We start from the raw sequence: 25,054 nt of genomic DNA, 5'->3' as shown, positions 1-25,054 counted from the left end.
AGTTCCCAGTGCCCCTGTCAAGCAAGGCCACTGAAGTGATCCCAGGATGAACTTCCTATTGCCCATCCACTCGTCAAGATTTCTCTTAATGAGGGCCAGTGAAGTGCTCTGCTTGATGTGAATGAGAAGTTCATTCCAGAGTATGGGAAGTCTCTGGGTTAAGAACTCGTCCCTCAAGCATGTTCTGTTTATTGTGGTAATGAGGTTTAGGTCCCTGGAGTGTGTGGCATGGAGGGATTGGGATTTCTTTAGATGTAGCATATCTAGCAGCTCTGGATCAGACATGGCTTTATAGGTCAAGCAGAGATCGCCTCTAAGTAGGTGATAAGAGACAGAGTATAGCTGGAATTTTTTGAGTCTGTCTGTATAGGGCATGTGTCTAAGGCCTAAGATCCTCTTAGTGAGGTATTTTTGTGGCCTTTCCAGTTGTTGTACGTGTCTAGTGAGATACATACCAAATGAGGCATTGTATTCTATAATAGGTCTAATGAGGGACAAGTAGAGAGGGATTATGACCTCTTTCTTCCTGGATGAGAAACCTTTTGTAATGAGATGTGCCACATAGAAGGACTTTCTGACTACAGTGGCAATGTGGTTATCAAAGGAGAGGTTGCTGTCAACCTGTGTTCCCAGGTCTCTTATCACACCTTCGGTGGTTAGTGGACTACCGCCTATGTGGTAATTCATGGGCACTGAATTTTTCCCAAAGGGAATGACAATGCACTTTTTGGCATTGTGCTTAAGGCCATGGTTCTGGCACCAGTCATTGGTGTCAGTGATGCCTTTTTGTAGAATGTCTACATCAGCTGGAGGATTAGTAATGATTCCCAGTTTGCAATCATCTGCACACTTGGTCAGCCAGAGTCTCTTTGTGTTGGCTTGATCTTCAGAGAAGTAGATGCCAAACAGGAGAGGACCTAGGACCGATCTCTGTGGGACACCACTTGTAACTGGTCGGTAGTCAGATTTGGAGTCTGCTACTTTCACACTGTTGATTCTATCAGTGAGCCAGTTGGCAACCCATCTTATGACATATGGATTTATGCCTAGTTTAGTGAGTCTATCTATGATTTCTGAGTGAGGGATGGTGTTGAAGGCCTTGGCAAGATTTAGGTAGGCTTTGTGAACTACCTTGCCCTCATCCACAGCTCTGGTGACAAACTCGAAGAAGGCTATCAGAATGAGCAGGCATGATCTACCTTTCACTAACTCAAACTGAGAGGGGTCCAGAGTTTGGAGATTCCCTATTATTTATAAGGTCCATGATGATGCACTCCATAGGCTTACATATCAGACTCATCAGGCTAATGGGGCAGTAGTTCCCAGGGTCTGCAGCAGTTCCCCCTTTGTGGAGTGGGATGACCATAGCAGTGAACCATTCGGTAGGAACAAAGCCTGAAATGTGGCTGTGATTGAACAGGGTACTCAGGTGTTCACTTTGTAATTCATGTAGAACCCAGCCAGGGATATTATCAGGTCCCATGGAAGCAGTATTCGTGGCTTTGGACAGTGCAGTTTTTACCTGTGTAGCCATGATAATAGGGACTTGGCATTCCTCAGTTATTGTGATAAGCTCTTTAGGGGGTGAAAAGGGGGTAAAGTTTGCACTGAACCTGTCGGCCAATATGTTGGCAATATCAGTTGGTTCTGTATATGTATTGTCATTGTGCTGTAACTCAGAGCAGATCTGAGTATTGCCATGTAGATTCTTGACATAACTATAGAATGCCTTGTGGTTGTCTTTAGAATCTGCAGCAATTTTGTTTTTGTAGCTAGCTTTAGAGGATTTGTTGATGGATCTCAGTTTTTTGCTGAGGCTGACAAGGGAGTTTTTCCAGTCTTGGGATTTCACCCTTTTCTGCAACAGTTTTTTCCTTCTGTTGTAGAGTTTGTTTATGGTGGGGGCCGCCAGATTGGCTTCCTCTTTTTGGAGGAGAGCGTCTTGGTTCTGTCTGGTATGGCCCCGCACTTGTGTATGTGCTCATATAGTGCATTGATGTATGATTCAGTCATGCACCTATTTTCCATTTGCATGGGTGTCGTGAAGTTAGCCACCTCTGTTTTAGATGTCAAAAATTGGCTTTGCAGAAGTTTTTTACAGTGGTTTCCTTTGGGGGGGTGAGAGTGGGATGTGGATATCCATGGTGATTAGCTTGTGGTCAGATCTGACCAGGGAAGAGTTGATTACTGGTGTAGAGCAACGGTAGCCCATGTTAGTAATGACCAGGTCAGGAATGTTTCTACCCCTGGTTAGGGTAAGAATGAGTTTGTCCAGGGCATTGGAATTTATGAATTCCGGAAAACATTGAGCAAGTGTGTTGGTACATGAGTAATTTTCTCAGTTAATGGAGGGGTAGTTAAAGTCTCCCAGTATAAGGGTATTGGGTTGTACCCTAATATTTTCCAGTGTATTTAGGAATGTGGAATGGGAGCCTTGGGACATGGTGGGGGATCTGTAGCAGGCTAAAACTTGTATTCCAGTTTTACCCAGTGTTAGTTGTACCTGAAGTATCTCTGATATGTTATGTTGGGCTACTAGTCTGTAGGTGTGCATATCCTTTATGAAAATGGAGACACCACTGCCTTTAGTGCTTCAGTCCAGGTTTAGGGGCCGAAAAGTGTGGTATGAATTATAGCCTGGTAGTGCTGGGGTGCTCTCCGGAGCCTTGAACCAGGTCTCAGTCACTGCACAGATGTCAATGTTCTCCATTTTAAGGAGTGCTTTGAGCGAGTGCCTTTTGAGATTTAGACTTCTAGCGTTGAGTAGCATTGCCCTCATATTTTGTTTGCTTGTAGCATTATGGTGGCAATTTTGTCTTCAGGACATTGCCTAAAAAAGGCACTATAAGGATGGCAAGAGCCTTGGCCAGTATCCGGAATCCCTGGAGTGACAGGTGTAGGCCATCTCTGGTGAAGGATCGAGGTCTGTTGATCATGTCATCCCAGGCAGACAGATACTGGATCCCTTAGAATGACACCAGATTGTTGGTCAGTCATTTTCTGCTTGTGCTATGGTATCATTCTGGGTGATGGTAGTATGCTACTCAGAGCTAGGGTCATACCTGCCTGGGCTGCAAGATCCGAGAGCTCCTCTAGGGAGGTATATCTCAGGTCATTCACACCAACATGGACAATGACAGAGTCATATTTGTACCTCTTGTGGAGTGACCTAAGTGTGTGCATTATGTGACAGATCCTGGCACTCGACAGAGAGCTGACTGTAACTTTCTCCTTGTTCAAACTAGTGAGGGGGACATCAATGTGCCTTACTATTAAGTCACCTATGACTAGTGTATTGGGTAAGTTGTTTTTCCTTATGGGCTTTGGTTGAGTGGCACACTGCTTATGTGAACTCTGTGTCTCATGGATTGTGCTGGGATGTGGTGGTTGTTTGTGTTTCTGCCTCAGAGGTTTCTGTTGTTTGGGCAGATTTTTATTGAGAGCCTCTACAAAAGTAGGTGTGTGTTTTGTGTTACTATGTGAGGGTTGTGGTGGTGTATGTTCCTGGAGGGCTATGTGTTGAATGTGGTGTGGTGCAGGTGTTAACCTTCTCCTCTTGACTGGCTAATCCAGTCTTGGCTGGAGAGTGCTTGGTTTCCAATTTGGCTGTATATGTGCATCTCTCTCAAGTCATAGTGTTGGGTGGTAAGAGGAGAGGTTTGTCTGTGTACATGAGGCAGTTGCTACATTGCCTCAGGATGCCGAAGTTTACCACGTTGACAGAAGAAAGCACAGGGAACTTACCTTTAGACATGCCTGGATATGAGCTCAATATATTAAGTACTGAAACCTATAATATATATAATGTGATCCAGTGTCATTTCCGGCAGAGTTACCAACACGTTGTGGGCTGTGAGATCATGCCATTAAACTTGGGGACTGCATGCCACCATCATCATCAGGCATTCTGCTGCTGATATCCACTACATTTATTGGCATAGTGGAACTGTTTTTTTTTTCTGCTGCTGACTCTATAAAGAATTAATTGAATACATTACTACTCAGATGGTGGGGCACACGTGTCTATATTACAACACTGAAATGTCAAAAGAGAACAGAATATACACATATTCTTAGAATAAATCAGACCTGAGCTAACAAAACCAAAATTTTTTTTTTTTCCCAGGGGAAAAAAAAAAAAAAAAACAAAAAAACAAAACAAAACAAATCTACACACAAAATAAAGTGATGGGCTTCACCCCCACACCCCCTACTTAAATATACCAACTTCAAGATTGCACTACAGTGGAGGAAGCAGCAAAGCCCCGACAATGGCCTAGCAATTTTTTTTCCTGGGAAAAAAATCCCTGTTCTGGTCATTTAAGATTTAGGAGCTTCTGTTATTCTGTGTTGATGTAAGAGTGTTCGCTCTTTTGATGTTTCAGTGTCGTACTATAGACCCTGGTACAGTACTGTAGGCTGTTTAATTTGTGGATTGTGGATGACTTTTACTATGCAAACTGTGTTCATCAATAACATTATGTGGTTAAGTGGGCAGTTCACCTGTTAGTAATTGTCATGTGTTACATTTAATCATTGCATTTCATCTTGCTAGTGCGTGTGTATGTGTGTGTGTGTGTTTGTGCGTGTGTGTGTGTGTGTGTGTGTGTGTGTGTTTGTATATATATATATATATATATATATATATATATATATATATATATAATATATACACACACACACACACACACACACACACACACACACACACACACACATATATATAATACTGTCGTGAAACCAACCTTCCTGAGCAAATGTCTTTAGATTCTGCAGATGCAGGTAACAGCCAATGTCCGCACCACCTCTGATTATTCCAGTGACAATGTTGACTGTTTCATACTCATTCATGTGAATGGAGAAGAGGCACTTCTCATTAGATGTTAAAGGAATAATTGCTGGAGGCTCCCACTTCAGCTATGGGCATTGTATTCTGCCTTGCTTTGGATCGTGCATGTCCTTCCATATCATTGTCCCTCTTCTTCTCTGTGTTACTGTGTGGTGCCTTCTGCCAATAGCATTTATATCCATAACTAATTGGTTCCATGTATTTGCCCTCTCAGCTTGCTCGAACCCCTTTTTCCCCAAAAAGGCATTTTTCATATGATCTAAGGAATGCCATGAGGTTGTGTTTCTCTCATGGCTAAAGTTGTCCTTTTTCTCTCTGGATCCCTGCTGCTGCATCATTTTCTTACCTATAAGAACTTTGGATGGTGCAGTGGTAGTGTTGTCGCCTCACAGCAAGAGGTTCTCTGATTTGATTCTTGGCTGGAGTCCCTTCTGTCCGGAGTCTGCATGTTTTCCCTGCATTCGTGTGGGTTTTCTCTGGGTGCTCCAGTTTCCTCTCACATTACAAATACATGTATCTGGAGCATTTTGCACTGAAAATTGGCTTTGTTCCAAGTCAGACTTTCCCGGTAAACAAATGTTAAATAAATAAAATAAATCAATAAACATGCCTATGTCACATACTGAAAGTTTTAATCCACTGATCAGCCAAACAACACATCGACCATGTCTACCTTAATGGCAAATAAGTCAGTGATCTGAGCAGAGCCGGATCCAGCACTAGATGACCAAGGTAGCTGCCTGGAGTCTACTGTCTGGGCGGGGACCTGCTTGCCAAGGAACTGTTACATTTACTTTTATCAAGGCCATTCACTTTTTAAGTACAGAAAAATTAAATGCTTTTGTTTTTAAAGGTGTTCTTTTTTAAGAACACCTTCTGCTTCCAGTCACATGTGTCTATATATGCATCATTGCACAGACCTCCTTTTCTTCCTTTCTGCATGCACAGAATTTAAATACAGATGTTCTGTTTGCTGCTGCTTCCTCAATGATCCTGGACAGAACAGATTCGACTTGCTGGCTTCCTTGATGAACATGAATGCACTCCTAGACAGGATAGATTCTTCTTCTACAGCAACAAGTATGGGGTATGTGTGTGTGTGTGTGTGTGTGTGTGTGTGTGTGTGTGTGTGTGTGTGTGTGTGTGTGTGTGTGTGTGTGTGTGTGTGTGTGTGTGTGTGTGTGTGTGTGTGTGTGTTCCAGGCAACTTATTTATACCTTAACTGAGCACTAAATTTACCAGTTCTTATATACCTTAACAGATCTGTTACTGCGTAGACCTGAATAACCCAGAAGGCAGCATTGCATTTATAAAATGAAATGCATGGACTAGCCTTTTAGTAATTTAACCTTGGATACACATTATCATAGAGGTGCCTAAACTGTTTGCATTCATAATTCTGTTCACTATCAGCCAGTCTTTTGCTGTAGCTTTCACTTCTTAACCACTGTTTTGCCATTGATGTGGATGTTAACACCTTTCCATGTCATTCATGCAAAAGGCTGTGGGCTTTAATCCCACCCCAGGTAGTGTCAAGTGCATAAATCTCAACTGCCCCTGATTTTGACTCAAATTTTAGCTCTGTCCCTCTTAATCCCTCTTAAAACTTCTGAATTGTAATTAATAAATAAATAACGACAATAGAGTTACAGACTTCTTTTACTTCAGAAGCTATATATCAATCCACATTGGCATAGTCTATCAATGTTTCAAGTTAGCAGTGCTAATATTTTAAAAGTGCACCTGATTGTCCCTGATTCTCTTGAGATTTGTCCCTGATCAGTTGAGATATGTAGTCAGGTGTATTTTAAAAGGAACTGAATGTAAAGTGCATTTTTCAATGAATTATGAGCTTCAAGGGAAGAAAAGTTTACTGTTGCTCATGCTGTGTGTGCTTACAATGTGCAACTGTTGTTTAGCAAATGGTATCACTATTTGTGCTAAAATATTCAAAAGCATTGTTAATAGCACAACAGGTAACATACTTGCTTTTGATGCAGAAGGATGTGGGTTCTACTCCCCCAGCATGTAAATGGATTGCTGATAGTGTGGTTTAAGGGGATGAGGTCCTGCAGTCCCGAGTGTGTCCTCCTTTGGATGAGATGTCTACTAACTGTGAGCCTGTTGTCAGTTTGCCATTCATTCCCTATTGCAATATTACCAGCTTGTCAGTTTTTTAATGTAATGTAGGCAATCTATTCTTCAAGGACAGCAGGCACTGAATTTGTAGACGAAACACTGAAATATAAAGTTGCTTGCTAGCAGCAGCTTCTTCATTAGTCACAGATCTCTTTAATGTGGAATTATTCAGATGACTTTTACTTCTGCAGAGATTGTGCATATTGACTGATATTGCAGGATTATAATGACAGGTTTGAGTAGACATTTATTGTTGAAATGTTTTGAATTGTCCCATTTTATCATTATTGGCTCATACATTTTCTTTCATTGCTTACTGGAAAAATGTTCAAAACTACAAATTTAAAATATGCTCTAACAAGTGGTGCTGTATTACACAAGGAATATAATTTAATACAATCAGGAAAGTGAATAAAAGAACACATGCATGTATGCACAGCCCTAAAAATGCGTGCAAGGAGCCTATGATTCGAAAACAACCCAAAGGTAAACTTTACCCAACACTGGCTAAATGCATTTTCTTTGAATTTGGGTTTCAGTGCTGTTGCAGTAAATGTGAGATTCAAGGGCAGAGAGATTTTAATGTTGTCTGCTATCATTGTGAGACTGTATTACTATGTTTAGCAAATGTCTACCAGTGTTTGTGCTATAAAATTTAAAATAAAAGTTTTAAATTAAATCAAAATAATCATTGTATAAGTTAAGTAGAAAACAATATGCACAATTATAGGTTTGAACAGTGTTTATGGTAAATTGGGGAGAAATAGCCAAGTAATGGGACACTGGAATGGCTGGGGGGCTTGAGGAGGGCTTGATCCATTACCCTGCCTAGGGCCCCATTTGACCATGATCCAGCTCTGGATCTGAGTATAAAAAAATGTATGGTGACACAACAATATTACATTCATATACACATACCTCAGATCACAATTCAGCATGAAAAATCTTAATACTCTGTATAGCATTATCAATAAATTCATTGTATTAATGCAAGCATGTCATATTATGGGTCTACTTTACATACTTGAAATACCACATAACCGAAGACCAGATGATTGAGATGAATGCCAAAACTTCAAATAAACGAATGTCCATATAGCCAAAAAGTTTCCCAGGGTAACTAACTACTGGGCCAAAATCCCACAGAGAACACACTACATCCTCTATAACCTACACACACACCCTCAACGAAATATACCAACTCTGGGTTCATGCAACAGTGGGAAAGAGGGTAAATCTCCCCTTCTTGGCACCATGGTTACTTACTCTCAGAAACATTTCATCTATGCGTTTATTTGAAGTTTTGGCATTCTCATCTTGGTCATCTGGTCTTCAGTTATGTGGTACTTTGGGTATGTGAAGTAGATCCCATATTACACTGACATGATATGCCATTGCTGAGAGAATTGTATGTAGCACATCCATGTACATATACTACCTTTTTCCATTATAGACTGACAGTCACAAGTCCCTTACTAAAGTAGCATAAATGGTGAATACGCACTGTATCATAATTCAGTTCCCTTTGTGTCATACTCAGTTGCTGCCTCCAAAAAAATTTTCCAAAACACCTTTCACATTGCAATTATTACCCACAAAATTTCAGTGCAGCTGTCATGAATTCCCATTTATAAGTGACACTTATATCATGAATAGGTACACAAATCATGTGCAACTCACTGTTAGATCTGTAAAATACATATTAGTCCTAATAAACCCTGTTATTTAAAATCACTGTGAACTGCTTTCAACTGTCTATTGTTTCTATTATTTTTTTCTTACTTGAATAAGTTTGCAATTTCCTAAAGCATTTCCCTCCTAGCTCAAATGATTAAAAGTTAATATGGTAATCTTCAACTTATTTGTGTACAAGCTGGGCAATTTATGCTTATATGTACTTAAGGCTTGTTTATGCTGATCTTTGTGAATTGCAACAATATGTGAGAGCATAAGTCAGCAATCCATGTAAGGGCACCTCATCCACTTACTATTGAATACACTTGCTGCAGCAGTGGAGTTCGAAGCAGTCTCCAGCATACCTCAACTGTCCATGTGAATATGTGAACAACCCTATTAATTCTCAAAAATCCCTAGGATTAGAAAAAGGAAAATGAAGTCAGATCTCCTTGAGTCTCAATGTTTATGAAGTGCAATTATGGTCATCCTGTGTTCTGTGATATACCTTATTGCATCAAATCACTCAATTCTTAATATAAATTCACAATGACATAGACAGTGACACGCCTTTTTGCAGTACAGCAAAAAAGCCATGTAAATGTAAATTATTTACACTGATGCAACACTGAAAGGGACAAGCTTAAAGATAGGATTCATGCCTGACCATCTGGGTTACTATTCATATAAAAATAACAAAAGTAAATCACAGTAGCAGAACTATTTATATAGTAATGATTTTATAACTGAATTTTATTTACCCTGAAAAGGAAATGTAAGAGTATTTCTTTAAAGTATGTGACAAAGCAATTTGGTGAAACCAAACTTATCAGTAATAGCAGTTCCATTAGTAATGGCCCTACAATTAATTTTTTGTAGTGATGTCACAACCCAGTAGGTGTGGTTTCAAACCTGTACATTACAGCCCTGCACTTACATTCTTCATTCTAGTACTGACATTTTGAAAGATGGCGGTACCTGTGAAAACATGAGCCTGAGTTCTAAGTTGGTCTGTCAAGGAGATAAAAATTTTGCTGTGCCTTCTAAGTAAGTCATACCTGGATAAGATCAAATCCTGTGTTCTTGTGTCAGACTGGAAGAAAATTACCATCTTTCAAGAGCTGGGTGAGCACCTGTCATCCCTGACAGTGATCATTCACTCTGGCCCTAATTGCTGACAAGAAGTATAAAGTCCTACAGAAGTGTAGGTCAGGCCAGCTGGCTGAGTGGGTAGATCATGTGATGGCAAGGCCAGAGTTCTATAGTAAGTATTCTATTTTTTTTCAATCATTATCAAACATAGGTTTAAAAAGCATACTGTATAAATAATGCATAACTGAAGGTACATGGTAAAAGAAATGTATGTGTCACTGTAAATATGTATCTCTATGTAACTGTAATGCATGAGCAGGCATAAACATATCTGTGTACAGAAACACATCTGTATACAAGTATGGAATGTTTATGTGATGGCATACTATAAAAATAATGAATATGTACGAGTAAAGAAATATATGTAACTACAATGCCATCAGGCAGTAGAAACTTTTGAGGTCATATGGATCATGAGATCTTTCTGGGAAGAAGTCTTCATCACCTTCCCCCTTCCTTTATCCTCTCTCCTATACCCTCTAACCTACTTCCTATACAAACTACTCCCATACATAAAAATTTTGAAAAATATGGGGATTATCCCCACCAAAAGCATAGTATCCCTCCTTGCCCACCTCCTATCATGCAACCCCTTTGATGTGTTCCTTCTGTGTGCCCCTCTTTCTTATATCAGCATTTTTTCAAATTTCCTATCTTCTCCTTTCCTATATAACTCACATAAACATCTTTATATTTTTAAAAGTTAATAATAAAAGCTGTGCTGTTTGTCACTTGCTTTAACCATTTTAGCCATGCTTGTGCATAGCCATGTTAATCCAAAATATTTGAGAATATAACAAAACCATAAGAAGATTAACATTTTCACATAGTGCTTCACACATACTGGATGTTTGACTTAAGCTACTTTAAACTTTTGCAACAAGAAGGCAGGTTTATTAAAATACCTTCACATTCATTTAATCATGGTGAATAACCTGCTCTTTATCTATTTGCTTATAGGCATAGTAAAGCTCTTCCCAGATAACTGCTGCACAAGTGCGAACAGTGGGACTATGAATATCACCCTGTATGTTTTTCTTGATGCTCTGAGTCAATAAGTTATGGCAATGTGTACCATTTTTTATTACTGCAGGTGGCAGATTGTACCTAAATTGCATCTTTCTTGCTTGCAATGTATATAGATTATGTAAGTGAGAAATTAAAATAAATGCACTATTATGCTGCAGGGCCATATGCACTATATATGTCTTTATTGTAGTTTATACATGTGGTCAATCAGCAATGTCATTATACAACAGAAACTTTAAAAACAAAACACGTTAAAAGGTTAGAAAACAAGTTTTGTCTTTGTTTACTTTGTGCCATTCTCATTAGCTGATGGTTAACCTCTTAACCCTACCAATTAATTATTAGTTAGAATAGGATATTCTCCAATCTCTTTGATTAAGGCAGGCATTGGCTAACTGCTGTCACTTGATAACATCTCACAATGCTGATTTTAGCTTGATTGAGAAGCGATTCATCTTGAAAGGTGAAATGTCATGTGATGGTGTTTTTCCCATGCTGAGTTCACAAAGGATTTTCCCAACAACAGGAGAAAGTTTAAATCCATGACCTAACATAAACAAAGAAAATACAATTAGCATTTTCTTCAAAACTGTCAGTTAACAATGCTGTTAAATATTGCTTCTCATTTTGAATTTCTTCTTTTCTTCCCCCGGCCTCAGGTAAACACCTTCTGCTTCCTAAGCAATAGACAGGTAGTCAGGACACTGCTAATTAATTTAGAGGGCCATCAACTTCTCCTGAACACCGTGCTATGCAGAACCTTGATTTGCTCTGCAGGCCTGGATTCGTTATTAGTTCTTTTGGCATTATATTTCTGTATAAAGAGGATACCAGTAGCAGAACTGAGGACTAACAACTTCACTGAGAAGTGCCAATTTGAGTTCCAGAGTGTGATGACCATGGCATCACAGTTTGAGCCACAGTGTTACAAACCACATAACAGAAGAGTAACTTAATTCCCTTCCTGCTTCTTTTTTCTATTTTTTCAGGATTAATTATTGAGCCAAAGCAGCTACTGTTGCTGGCAGCCGCACAGCTAATATTAAAGAGAAACATGCTACTTTGAAAAATACTTTTTTGAAAAACGTAATTTCATTACATTTAATGTCATACATTGGTGACACCTTCTGCTCTGCATACTTCATTATGTTTAATACCCCAGTGTATACTAACTACACTTTTTTTGCTAATCTTATTCCCTGGTCTCCCAAGTAATTGATACTGATTTTTCATAGTGCAGGCTTCCCTTAATACTGTTGTAAATATCACGGCAGTAATGCAGTGTGTTAAAAATCAGAGAAAATATCCCTACCTCTTCTACACTGACTGTTTTCTAATTACTTATTATCTATTATCTAATTTCTAATTACTTATTATCTATTATCTAATTTCTAATTACTTATTATCTATTGCCATCATTTGGTATCACCCAACATTTTTGAACCTTTCACTTATTTTCACAGAACTTTTTCACTGTAGCTATGTCGACACCTCCTCCACAAAAATTAATTTACAGTGTATATGCAATGACGTATTTTGTCTTTCAAAGTGACACTGCTGAAGATAGTAAGTATACCTGCTCCATCTGACCTGTATAACATCTACTGCCACCATATTTTCTAACCCAAACAGTCTTTTAGAAACTTGTCATCAACATTACAGCATTTTCTTTTACTGACAAGACACTAAGAATTTCCTCTAAAAAACACAGTGAAAATAAGTAAATAGTTTGAATGCCATGTTGGTAAGGCATATTTAGATGACACTAAGGAGCAATTTTCAAATTTTGGCAACATTGCCCTGGCTATTGAATCAGATTTAATCAGATTTAATTTTCTCTAACTTGACTGACTCTCTGTAAATGCAACGCATTATGGGTTGGTTAGTATTTTTAGCTGAGATGGCTGTGAATTATGGTATACTTTTCAGAGCAATGATTTAAACTCATTGCAAACAAGCCATCAAAACTATTAACAAACACATACCTCCTTTCTTTACTCTCAAATAGCATAGATTATATTTAGCCAGAATACAATATTACTACACGACAACCAGTTAATCATCTATATCCTCTATTCTAACTTGTTCATCTATTTTTATTTTTTTGTTCCCCAGTCTCCTGGCCATGTTACATGAAGAGTCTTCTGATACATTCACTCACCTACTAGTGTATGGGTCATCTCTCATTAGGTGAGGGTAATACACAAGAGGCAGAGGGACTTATTCCTAAGTAGAGGGTGTGACTTAAGGAGATGATGGTGTCTGGAGATTCCTCCTCTCAGTCAGACTGCAATTTCTAGGGTGATTTATGCTTTGTGGCCATTGTCTTTACTGTGGTGTATGACCATTCTGACATCACATGGTTCTATGAATGTGAGCATGTCTTCATCTGGCCATGTCTCTTAGTACTTCTAAGCCAGTTTGAACTCATCTTTCCAGTTTCTGTGAGAGAACAATCAGTGTAACACTAGACCTCTCCTACAGGAGGTTTAAGGTATTACACAGTAAAGACTCTGGCTTTGTGGGGCCTTTATTGTAATATGTACTAAACAATTTGGCTTTATGACCTTTTTATCTATTGGTTTGGATGCTATTTGGGATGTTTTGCAATCATCCTAATGTCAGGGATTCAGTTTTCTAAGCTCTGTGTTTCTAAAGTATTGACAATTAATCCTCTTATGCTGTACTAATGAGCTTAGAAAAAGTGCAAAGCATGACATTCCTATAGTTAGTGGTGTGTGGCTTTATTGGACTGAATGCACTCATAAAGACTTAAAAAATGTGAAAATAAAAAGTCACGGGCATTCAAAAGCTATGTAGCTGAAACACCATTAAGTCCTTAACGGGTCATTTGCAAACATCACATGGGCCTCCACTACAGGAGGTTTAAGGTATTACACAGTGAAGACTCCAACATTGCTGGATCTTTCTTGTAATTTCGATGTGTGTGTGTGTGCACGTGTGTGTGTGTGTGTGTGTGTGTGTGTGTGTGTGTGTATATATATATATATATATATATATATATATATATGGGTCCACTACAGAATCTCGAAAGCTCATAATACCGAAGCCCATAATCCTGAGCCCAAAATCCCGAAAATTCAAAATCCCGAAAGCCCAAAATCCTGAAACCCAAAATCTTGAAAACACAAAATGGACATACGGACGTCATTGTGGCTTTGCTATTGTTAGCCCTGTGGTGTTAGGTCATGCGTTGGGTTCAGGTAAGTGTGCGGTTGGTTTTATGTTAGGGTTAGCGGTTTAAGTGAGTTAGGGTTAGGAGCCAAGGGGCAGGTTAGGCATGTATGCAATAGTGACAAATATTGGGGTTGGGGCGGTATAAGTGAGTTAGGGTTAGGGCGTGGGTCAGGTGAGTGTGCGATAGTGATGGACCTTAGGGTTAGGGTTAGGGTCAGGGTCAGTTGGTAGATGTTAGTGTCTTTATATTGACATATTAGCATTATTTGTGTTTTCAGGATTTTGAGTTTCAGGATTTTGGGCTTTCGGGATTTTGAATTTTCGGGATTTTGGGCTCAGGATTATGGGCTTCAGTATTATGAGCTTTCGAGATTCTGTAGTGGACCCATATATATATATATATATATGATATATGTATATGTGTGTGTGTGTGTGTGTGTGTGTGTGTGTGTGTGTGTGTGTGTGTGTGTGCACGTGTGTGTGTGTGTGTGTGTGTGTGTGTGTGTGTGTATATATATATATATATATATATATATATATATGATATATGTATATGTGTGTGTGTGTGTGTGTGTGTGTGTGTGTGTGTATGTATATATATATATATATATATATATATATATATTTATATGTGTGTGTGTGTGTATATATGTAAATGCTCATGCTTTAGTTACGTAAGATGATGGATTTAATGTTGTACGCATTTGGTGTTGTGTGCGCTTTGTGTGCTTTTGTCTTCTTTAGAGCTAATGCTAGAAAAAGGATTTTAGTAACGTAATGTATAGTATAGATGTTAGGGACATGGTTAGGGTTAGGGATAGCACACATGAGTAAGGTGGTGCAGGGGAGGAGAGTGATACCAATTCAGAAATAACAACAGACATGCATACTGCTTTTGATACATATATATATATTTTATATATATATATATATATATATATATATATATATATATATATATATATATATATATATATAGAAGAGCACCAATCTGGAAGGCTGAGTGCAAACACTAAACACAAATCACTGTAAATCGTACTGAGCAGTAAACTTGGTAGACAAACACCAAATCAGGACGTATAAAAACAAAGGTATTTATTCCAAGTAGAGTAAAGGCTTTCGATGTTACCCACACCGCTTCTTCAGACAAATAAAAAGTCATTGCTCTTGACTTAAATAGAAATGCATATACAATTAATCAATTAAAAAGTCTCTGCAGCTGATGTTAATTAATACATAGTAACCCATCACTAACAGCAGCTTAAGAACCTTTTTCTTTATCTTTAAAAAGCTGTCTGGTGGATGCTGACAGTACTTGTTAACAATTCAATGCATCCCTCAAGTAAAATACATATATCCTTATAAAATAGTCTAATAGTCAGCCATCTAGATGTTAAAAAATAAATAAAAACTGCATGACAATGCAACAATGTGCAAATACATGTCTACCTTGTAAGTAGAGTAAAAACACAGAAAATATAACAGAATACTAAACATGGCTGTTGCAGACATGACTATCCTATACTAAAGTAAAGTGACCTGTATACAAAACTGCTCATAATGATAAAAACACAACATATCCTTGATAAATGTTATACTAAAACAGCCAACCTGTAAAGCTGATAGCTTTATGAACAATACCTCAGGGACAACCAAGTAGTGTGACTGAAAGCGTATCACAGGAAACATCTCACAAAAATTTTAAGAAATATTATTGAAATACTATTAAAATACAAATGTATGCACAACTAACATTCATAGCCTTAAATAAAATTATTGTATGTAAAAGTGTACAATCGGTGTATGATCAGTAACGTAAAATATAATATGCAAAAATATATTATTTGCATTTCCTAGCTAATAGGTGTGGTTTTAATGAAACTTGTTCATTCATGCCCCTGCCTCTGTGAGAGGCTAGCCTGAGGATCCATTTAAGCTCAGCTTCCTCGGTTCTATTAACAATGTTTCCTAGACGTGGATTCTCATATTCTACGTGTAGCACCTGAAATAAAAACATGTGCTGAGGGCCTTCACGCAACATGTGTTTGGCCAAGGCACTGCATTCTTGTTTACGTTTATAGCAGTAATAGTGGTCCCTGATTCTCTCACGCAAAGTCCTATTAGTTTTTCCTATGTAAAAGTGAAAACAGATAACACAGTGAGCTACATAAACCAGATTACTGGTGCTGCAATCACTGTTACATTTAATAGTCCATAGACGTCCCGTATCTGGGTGTCTGAAGTAATGTGATTCGTCAATGTGAGTACACTGAGGGCACTTCTTGCATTTCTTTGTTGCTTCTAAACCACTAAGCATTAAAGACCTGTTGAATTGTCCTACATTAGCATGACATAATGTTTGTTTTAGATTCCTCATATTACTAAATACAAACCTTGGCTCCTCACCTACAATATTTCTAACCCTGTCATCAATGATCAAAATATTCCAATTGTCAGAGACTGCTTTCTGTACTATGCCTCTGTTATCACTAAAAGGTAGAACTATAGGCATCTTATCCTGTCTTTTAACTATGCTGGAAGTGGAACTACTATTCACTTCTTCTTTCTTAGAAAAATAGGGTTTTGCTCGTGTAGATCTCAACGCATCAATATTCGTGTAGACCCTCTTAATTTCATCATTGTCATAGCCCCTCTGCATAAAGCCTGTCTGAAGATCGTGCAATTGACGCTGAAAATCAGAGTCAAGTTGACACAATCTTGAGGTCCTCATTGCCTGTCCCCTAATGATGTTGGGGAATAGTTTAGGGTTGTGCATGCTCTTACGATGTAAATATGCAGGCCTGTAGCAGGGTTTTCGGTAGATCTGAGTGGAAAAGTCCCTGCCACACCTAGAGATGGTCACATCTAAAAAGTTGATTGAATGTACAGAAGAGTCCATGGTAAATTTGAGAAAAGACCCTGAATTATTGAGAGTCAAAAATCTTTTAAGGGATCTATCACCACCTTTCCAAAGAAAAAATAAATCATCTACAAATCTCCTATAAAACAGGATATTTTCCTCAATAATAATATGTTTCTTTTCAAAGGCAACCATCACTAAGTTAGCATAACTATTAGCACAACTTGTGCCCATAGCTACTCCCTGCCTTTGTCTATAACAAGTGTCATTGAATAGAAATATATTGTTTTCTAAAACCACTTCCATTAAAAGACATAACAAGTCTACCCTTTTAGCATCCAAACTTTCAAAACTCAACATGAGTTCTCTGATGGAACAGATACCCTCATCATTCGGAATACATGTGAATAAGGACACAACGTCCATAGTCACCAGTAACACATCACTAGACCTATCCAAGCTTTCAATACATGAATATAGGTCACGCAGAAAGTGCTCAGTGTCCCTGAGTACATATGAAAAAGAGTTTAGAACATTTTTTAATTCACCATCTAGGAATATAGATATTGGTTCCGTCAACCAACCGGAGCCAGAGACAATGGGTCTCAACTCAGGTTGGAGTGGATTCTTATGTACTTTTGGAAGACCCGTGATGGTAGGTATCAATGGAAACTCTACTGAGAAATATTGGTAGAGCTCATGAGATATCAATCCCATACATTTGCATTCATGAAGTGTAGAAAAAATATTCTGTTGTATAATGAATACTTGATCCTTATCTATTACATCATATGAAGCATTGTCTAACATCAATGTCATTTTATGGACGTAATATTCTGTGTCTAACACTACAACAGGCCCGCCCTTGTCGGCTGGCCTAACCACTATGTTCACATTGTGGCTTAACTCATATAAAGCTGTTCTCTCAGATTTAGTTAAGTTATTTTGTTTGATGTTATGGACAGAATCAATCTCTTTATATATAACTTGTTCTACGGCTTTAACAAAGGTATCCATATGTGGTGGTAAATGTGGGACAAAAGTACTTTTGCATCGGAACTTATTACTAGGTTGGTTAGTGACATCACTAGACTTGAACAATAATCTCAGTGCCACATTGCGAATGAACATTCGAATAGAAATAATCGCTTGACTAGCATCAATATTTGAGGTTGGCACAAAAGTCATACCTTTATTCAGCAAATTCAATTGAGCTGCAGTTAATTTGTGCTTCGAAATATTCAGCACTAAAGATCCGGATTCCAGAACTTCTGGAGAGTATGTTGTTGAGGCTGAGGGGGTATCTCTCTCTTCTTGGCCCCCTTCATATTGTCCATGTCCAGAGATCTCTTGCGCCCCGTTCGTATGGGAAGTGGAGCTTCTAAAAAATGGTCGTTTTCTTCTCTGCCCATCTGTATTTTTCGTCGTACTATACTGGATAGAGAATGTGCATTGTTTCTGGAGCTGTCGCTACCCAAGTTAGATGTCAATTCATTAGGTGTGGTGTAAACAGAGTTACCTTGTTCCGGTGAAGATATTTCTCTCCGGATCGCATTGGAGGCAGTCTCTTCAGACCCAATGACATCGGAAACCGTCTCTTCAGACCTTAGGACATCACCACAGATGATATTTGGTTGAGATTCAAGCGTATTAGACGCAACTCCCTCAGCCCTGGGAGCGTCATCACGTACAATGCTCTGTGGAACGTTACTGTGGGGTACATCGTTCCTTAGTACTGCATTGGCTAGTGCAGGAACATATATATATGTGTGTGTGTGTGTGTGTGTGTGTGTGTATATGTAAATGCTCATGCTTTAGTTAGGTAAGATGATGGATTTAATGTTGTGCGCATTTGGTGTTGTGTGCGCTTTGTGCGCTTTTGTCTTCTTTAGAGCTAATGCTAGAAAAAGGTTTTTAGTAATGTAATGTATAGTATAGATGTTAGGGACATGGATAGGGTTAGGGATAGCACACATGAGTAAGGGGGTGCAGGGGAGGAGAGTGATACCAATTCAGAAATAACAACAGACATGCATACTGCTTTTGATACATATATATATATATATATATATATATATATATATATATATATATATATATATATATATAGAGAGCATTTCAGTATGTCTAAGCACTTTATACTCATGTCCAGAAGTCACATGTATTTTCTGTTCGTCCACTCCATTTCTGCAATGAACTCTCTTGTACATCTATTTATACAGCACTTGTGGATTCAGATTCCACATTTGTGCTGAACATGTGTGTTCTTAATCTCTGAAACTTCACAAACATCAGAAGGGTAACTAGGGTGGGGAAAACAGGGCAGCCACCCCAGGTGCAAGGTGTTCAAGGGCACAGTCCAACATGCTGCTTGGTCAGTACTGCAGTGCCAGAACTGCATTTTGGTTAGGGCTCAAGTACTCCGTAGGAGAGGACTTTTTATCGATAAATAGCAGGAAATACAAAAACAGCTAACTCTACCTCTGGTAAACATATAGTAACTAGAATGAAGTGTATTGAACTATCCCTCTTTTAATCTACTTATTAACCCCTTGAAATTAGTTTTCCACATCTTCACAATGACATTATATAGACTGTATGCTATAACTGTGTTATTATTCTATGCAGTTTGCCTGTTAGTTATCTATATTTTATTATTCTTATGCTAGTAGTTTAGACGTAATTAATCATATCATTATTACCTTTTAAAATGTGCTTCTCTTCTAGTAGTTTTTCTTGATGTAACAAACCACGATAAAAACAAACTGAATAACCAAGAAGGTACAGTGTACACTGTGAGCCGGAAAAATAGTTTATTTAGTACTTTCGTCAGTCAGTAGAAAATGACTTTATCAGAATGACTTAAAACAGCTGACTTCATCAGAATCTTAAATTCTCAGTATTTTAACATGTTGAGGTTAATGAAAGAGGGGGACCCAGTGAATTATTTTAGAATATAAAGAGCTGATGTGGCAATTGATGGTTAATGCCACAAGTCCCCTTGGGCTGAACGAGGTTGTGTCCCTTACTAGTTATCTCAAATTAAAATCTGATTTTCATTTGTGAAATTATCAAGTCACATATTTATACATATATATATTTTTTGTTAATATGAATTTTAAATATAAACATTTAATACTTGTTTTTAAAAATATGATGCTTGCAGACAAAATGGTTTCTTAAGATGTTCTTATTTAAGCCATATTATATTTTCTGGTTTCATTTGATGTGGATACACTGAGTGGATGTTGCTTTACATTTTAGGATTTTACTGTTTAATTGATTAAAAGGGACATTATGTTAACAGCAATGTGAGGTTATATAAAGTGTTTGCAACTAAGTCATTCTGATGAAGTCATTTTCTACTGACTGACAAAAGCACTAAATAAACTATTTTTCCAGCTCACAGTGTACTCTGTACCATCTTGGTTATTCAATTTTTCATGATGTATTATTCAGCTTTCTTATGACACAGATTCTAGCAACTTCTTGTAGTTTTGCATACATTGTTTTATACAAGTCAAGCTTGAAATTACTGCCGAGTGTGATACATCATTATTTCTTCTTTTTATAGTATTGACTAGCAGACTATGCAATATTTTTAAAATCACATTTCGCCTGGTAATGCCATTTCATAACACTAACAAATTTTCGAAGAAGATTCCTAATATTTGAGTCATTTCACACATCCATATTCTATATAAACTATTGTACTTTTTCCTTAGAACTTTGAAGGTTTTCCCTGTAAACAGACATGGATGAGATGTGCCGATATGATTATTAAATAACATGTTCAAGATGAATAATAAATAAATAAACAAACAAACAAAATTATTAACCTGGCAGGTTTACTAAGCACATTAATTCATTTTTATGGATATAAAAGTGAATTGTTTCAAGTTTCTACAGGAATTATTGTGTTGAAACTGTTTTTACTCATCTCTGGCAGTATTTTTTCTCAGTGAATTTTCTAAATAACCATCATCATTTACTTGACATCTATCCATCTGACATTTAAGACTGCAGCATTTAACAAAAGCCTACTTGTCACAAAGGCCATGTCAGAATAAACAAACCTATTGTCATTGTCCCTGGTGGGTTATTTCTACTTCTCTGCTTCAAGGTTAATGAGGTAACAGTAAGGCTGGCCATCAGCTGAGTCCTGAAACCAGTCACACAAGGAGACATACCTGCAGTGTGTCTCAAACAACCAGGGCTTAGATGTTTTGGGTAATGTAGTCTGAGGGATAGTGTGGGTACTTGGCACCTGGAGGCAAGGTGTTCTTGCTATACTCCCACTCCTTCTCTCTCTGTGCAATAAAACATTATAATTGGTTTATTCATTTATTTTTATTTTATGTGTGGTTTGAAAAATCATTAAACTTGGAAGCGAAATAAAGAAACAGCATGTACTAATCAGTATTAAAGTTTTTCAAAGGATAAAATCACAGAGGCTTAATTGTGCTGGCCTTGACGGCTACAAACTGATCAATTCTACCATCAACATGTATTTATTCATTGCTTGCTTCTCTACACTGAGTGGAACCAAGTTATTAAGATGTTCCTGCCCTATTGATGCTCTTATATAATACAGAATAAGCTTCGGCTCGCTGAACAATCATTGGAAACTAGGCAGCTGAAAGGGTTATTGTTAGAATGATCTGCAATGCACTCATAGATTAAGAAAAACATCTTCACCATAGGAAACAATAAATGTAAGTAGCAGCAAAGGATTTTCAAGTAAGGCATCACTTCAAATGTGCAGTAATATTTTACACTCACATAATTCACTGAAAAGTTCTGTGCCTTTGAGATCTTTGTCATAAAAGTTTCCAAGTGTTATGGAACTTTTATATAAAATGTTCATATCATCAGTCTGTACAAAACGTTTGACATCCAGTAGGTAACCAGATTTCATGTTTAAATCTCTAAGTAACATGAACCCAGCCGGCATCTATGCTTGAATCTAGAACACTTTTCATGGCACATATTATGTCATCCTCTTCTGATAAGAATGAGTCATTTGTTAATTATCCAGGCATTCTTCTGCATCACCTCACTATTCTTGCTACCTGTACCCCCTACCTCTCACATCTATTCTTAGCATCCTAAACAGAACAGTAGCAAAAAAAGTCACATATATTTAAGAGATACTTTTCTAAGGATTTCAGGCCTGAGGATGCCTCTGCAAAGTTTATTTTTGGATCCTGAAGTCTCTTTTGCATTAGCATGTCTTGCCAGAAGTTTAGAAGCATTGTAAAGATTAAATTTAATGTTCTCTGAAGCATGATTTACACACCATATCTTCCACTGACTGATGTGCTGACATTAAGTTCATAGGTACTTACTAGGCTATTGATATGTGATGATCATAAGAAGCCCACCCTTACATTCCTCTAATCATTTCTTTAGCAGTTATAATTGTGTATGAATAACCGAGAGATGGACAAAACAAGGCTATGATGGGACATTTACTTGTTGCCCCATCTATTAAAGGACATAGGTGCTAAACCAGGGGAGGGGAGTGAATTTATGAAATTATAATCTAGTAATCAAAATTACATTTGAACAGAGTAAGAGAAGTACATTGTGTGGAGTAGAACACAGTTTTGTGGATGTGATATTCTCTGTAATACATACCTATCCTTCCAACGGGTCTATGACATTTTGTCGAATGGCTATTCAGCGAATAGCCCTTGACCAAATACTTATTTATTGAAACCGCTCTTCATTCAATGGTGGATTTCAACTATGGCAAACAAGCGGTTGGCCAACCAAGTGACTGAAAAAAAAAATTTAAAACCTGCCAAGGTGCGGGACTATGCCCCCCACACCCCCCTAACTAAATATACCAACTCTCAGATCGCACTTCAGTGGGGCAAAGGGCAAATTCCAGACATTGTCCATCTGCTGGTTTGCCCTAGTTAAAATCTGCCACTCAGTGAATAGCAGCTTCGAGAAATAGGTGCTTGAATGGCTATTCGCTGAATAGCCATTCGACAAAATGTCATAGACCCCCTTCCAACATGTCAGTTTTCATTGCACATAAGACAACAGAATGAGATCCCTTGAGTGGGTATTCATGTTACCACCGGACTTGCAAATGTGTAATAGGTCTGACAGGATAGGGTCAGTTGAGGCACTATATTCAAGGCAGAGGTCTCCTCTTAGTAGCTTGTATGGTACTGAGAAGAGAAACAAGGCTTGGAGATGGTCTGCATATTTTTTATAATTTAGATCCTTGATTTTTTTTTTTTTAGTGAGAAGCATTGCAATCATTCTAGCTCTGACAAGTGTTTGGATAGGTACTTACTGAAAGGAGCATTATATTCAATGATCAGCCTAATTAGGGCCAAGTATAGTGGAATGTTTACATCCTTGGACCTTATGGACACCATACCTTTAGATCTAAGCTGTGCAATAAAAATGAACTTCCTTAGAATAGTAGAAATGTGGTGTTCAAAGGATAATTCATTGTCTCCAGAGGTTCCCAGGTACCTGACTATGAGATCAACTTTCAGGGAAGAGTTGTCAATGTGATTGCTACAAGGGACATCATGGACATCATACATGCCAGTGGATACTATTATACCTTTTTGACATATTGCTTTAGTCCTTGGTTTTGACACCAGCTATGTGTTGAGAAAGGCCATCTTGGAGGATCTTGCTGTCCTCTATGAAGTTTATCATGGCACCAAGTTTACAATCATCTGTAAATGTATTCAGCCATAAACTCTTAACATTTGCTTTGACCTTCAAGAAGTAAATGCCAAACAGCAGTGCCCCAAGAACTGAACTCTAAGGTCCACCAGTGGACATATTCAGACTAATTCACCAGTAGCAACAATAAATTATCAAGGCCATCATGAACAGCTTTAACAGCCTCTATTGTTGAACTCCACTGTTTTACAATGACATTTAATGGCAACTTATATAGTCTTCTTTAATTCTTTCCATCTCATAGTAGAGCTATAAAAGGTTATAGATGGCTTCAATTGTCCCAAAGAATGGTATGATGAGTGTGACTTGACTGTCAGAATGAATTCTTGCAATTCAAACTGTGATTAGCACAATTCATGATCTGTGCTCTGTGATTCTATGCCATCATTCATTTCTGAACTCTAGTTAATTGGCTTGATCTTACTATCGACTTGCAGTTATTTGGGCATATGCTACCAAACAGGTCTATATTACAAAATCAAAATGGCAAAACATTGACAGCCATTTCATCGACCCCAAATACTGAACTACAAGTTACACGAATGGCCAGATCACCGAGTTCTTTTCCTAGGGAAAAAAATCGGTGGGCCAATCAGACACAACACACCACTTCAAACACTGCAAAGTGGGGGGCTTCATCCCCCCCAATGTGGGGCTGTGCCCCCCACACCCCCCTAACTAAATATACCAACTCTGAGATCACACTCCAGTGGGGAAAAGGGCAAATTCATGGGGATGGCCAACCAATTTTTTCCCTAGGAAAAAACTCTGTAATCTGGCCATTCGCGAAAGGAAGTGTGAGTGAATAAAGCAGAGAGAACTTCAGAGGGAAGACAAAGAGTACATGCATAGTTAGTTGCACTCAGGATAGGAACAAAAACATATCCAGGATTTCTTTAAGTATTCTTTTAGTGAGGATTTAAAGGAAGAAAGATTAGTGACTATTTTGATATTAAGTGGTAGGGATTTCCAACTTTGGCTAGAAGAAGTGGAGGGTTTAGAGACAATGAGGAGTCGTTTATCTATGGACATGAGATTTATGTTTGGGATGTGCAGGTCAAGTAAATGACTGATGGCTGGACAGTATAAAGGTTTATGGATAATATTATGTATGGTTATTAGTTTGAAATAGGAGAGAAGGTTGGAAGTTCAAGCCAGTTGATGGAATGTAGAGCATTACAGTGATGTGATGCTTGCTTAGCACTCAATGTAAACTTTGAGATTTTGTTGTAGCAGCTTTCTAACCTAGCTTTTAAGGAGACTTGTAAGTTGTTCAGAATGGGGGCTTCATAAAGTTTTGAAGGTATGAGGTAAGATTTGGCTAGTGTGATTTTAGAAGAGTATTCAGAAAGTGTTTATTCCTATATAATAAGTCAAGCTTCTGGTGCTCTTTCTTGATGGTAATTTGAATATGTAGGTCAAACTTAAGTTTG

General features: G+C 38.0%; 1 protein-coding gene across 2 annotated transcripts in view; it reads right to left on the bottom strand.

Moving 5' to 3' along the window:
- Window positions 1-11,003: 11,003 nt before the first annotated feature.
- The window catches only part of PIPOX (pipecolic acid and sarcosine oxidase), a 443,801-nt gene continuing 429,750 nt past the window's right edge, over window positions 11,004-25,054 (bottom strand). For both annotated transcript variants that reach the window (XM_044054438.1, XM_044054439.1), the window contains exon 8: window positions 11,004-11,390. In XM_044054438.1, the coding sequence (XP_043910373.1) occupies window positions 11,260-11,390 (131 nt within the window). In that variant the 3' untranslated portion in view covers window positions 11,004-11,259. The remainder of the gene's footprint in view (window positions 11,391-25,054) is intronic.

Source organism: Protopterus annectens, chromosome 13.part0 (assembly GCF_019279795.1).
Source record: "Protopterus annectens isolate FY-2018-M chromosome 13.part0, PAN1.0, whole genome shotgun sequence".
In the NCBI taxonomy this organism is placed as follows: Eukaryota; Metazoa; Chordata; order Ceratodontiformes; family Protopteridae; genus Protopterus; species Protopterus annectens.
The sequence above is the reverse complement of the archived record's forward strand: the minus strand, read 5'-3'. Positions and strand labels throughout refer to the sequence as shown.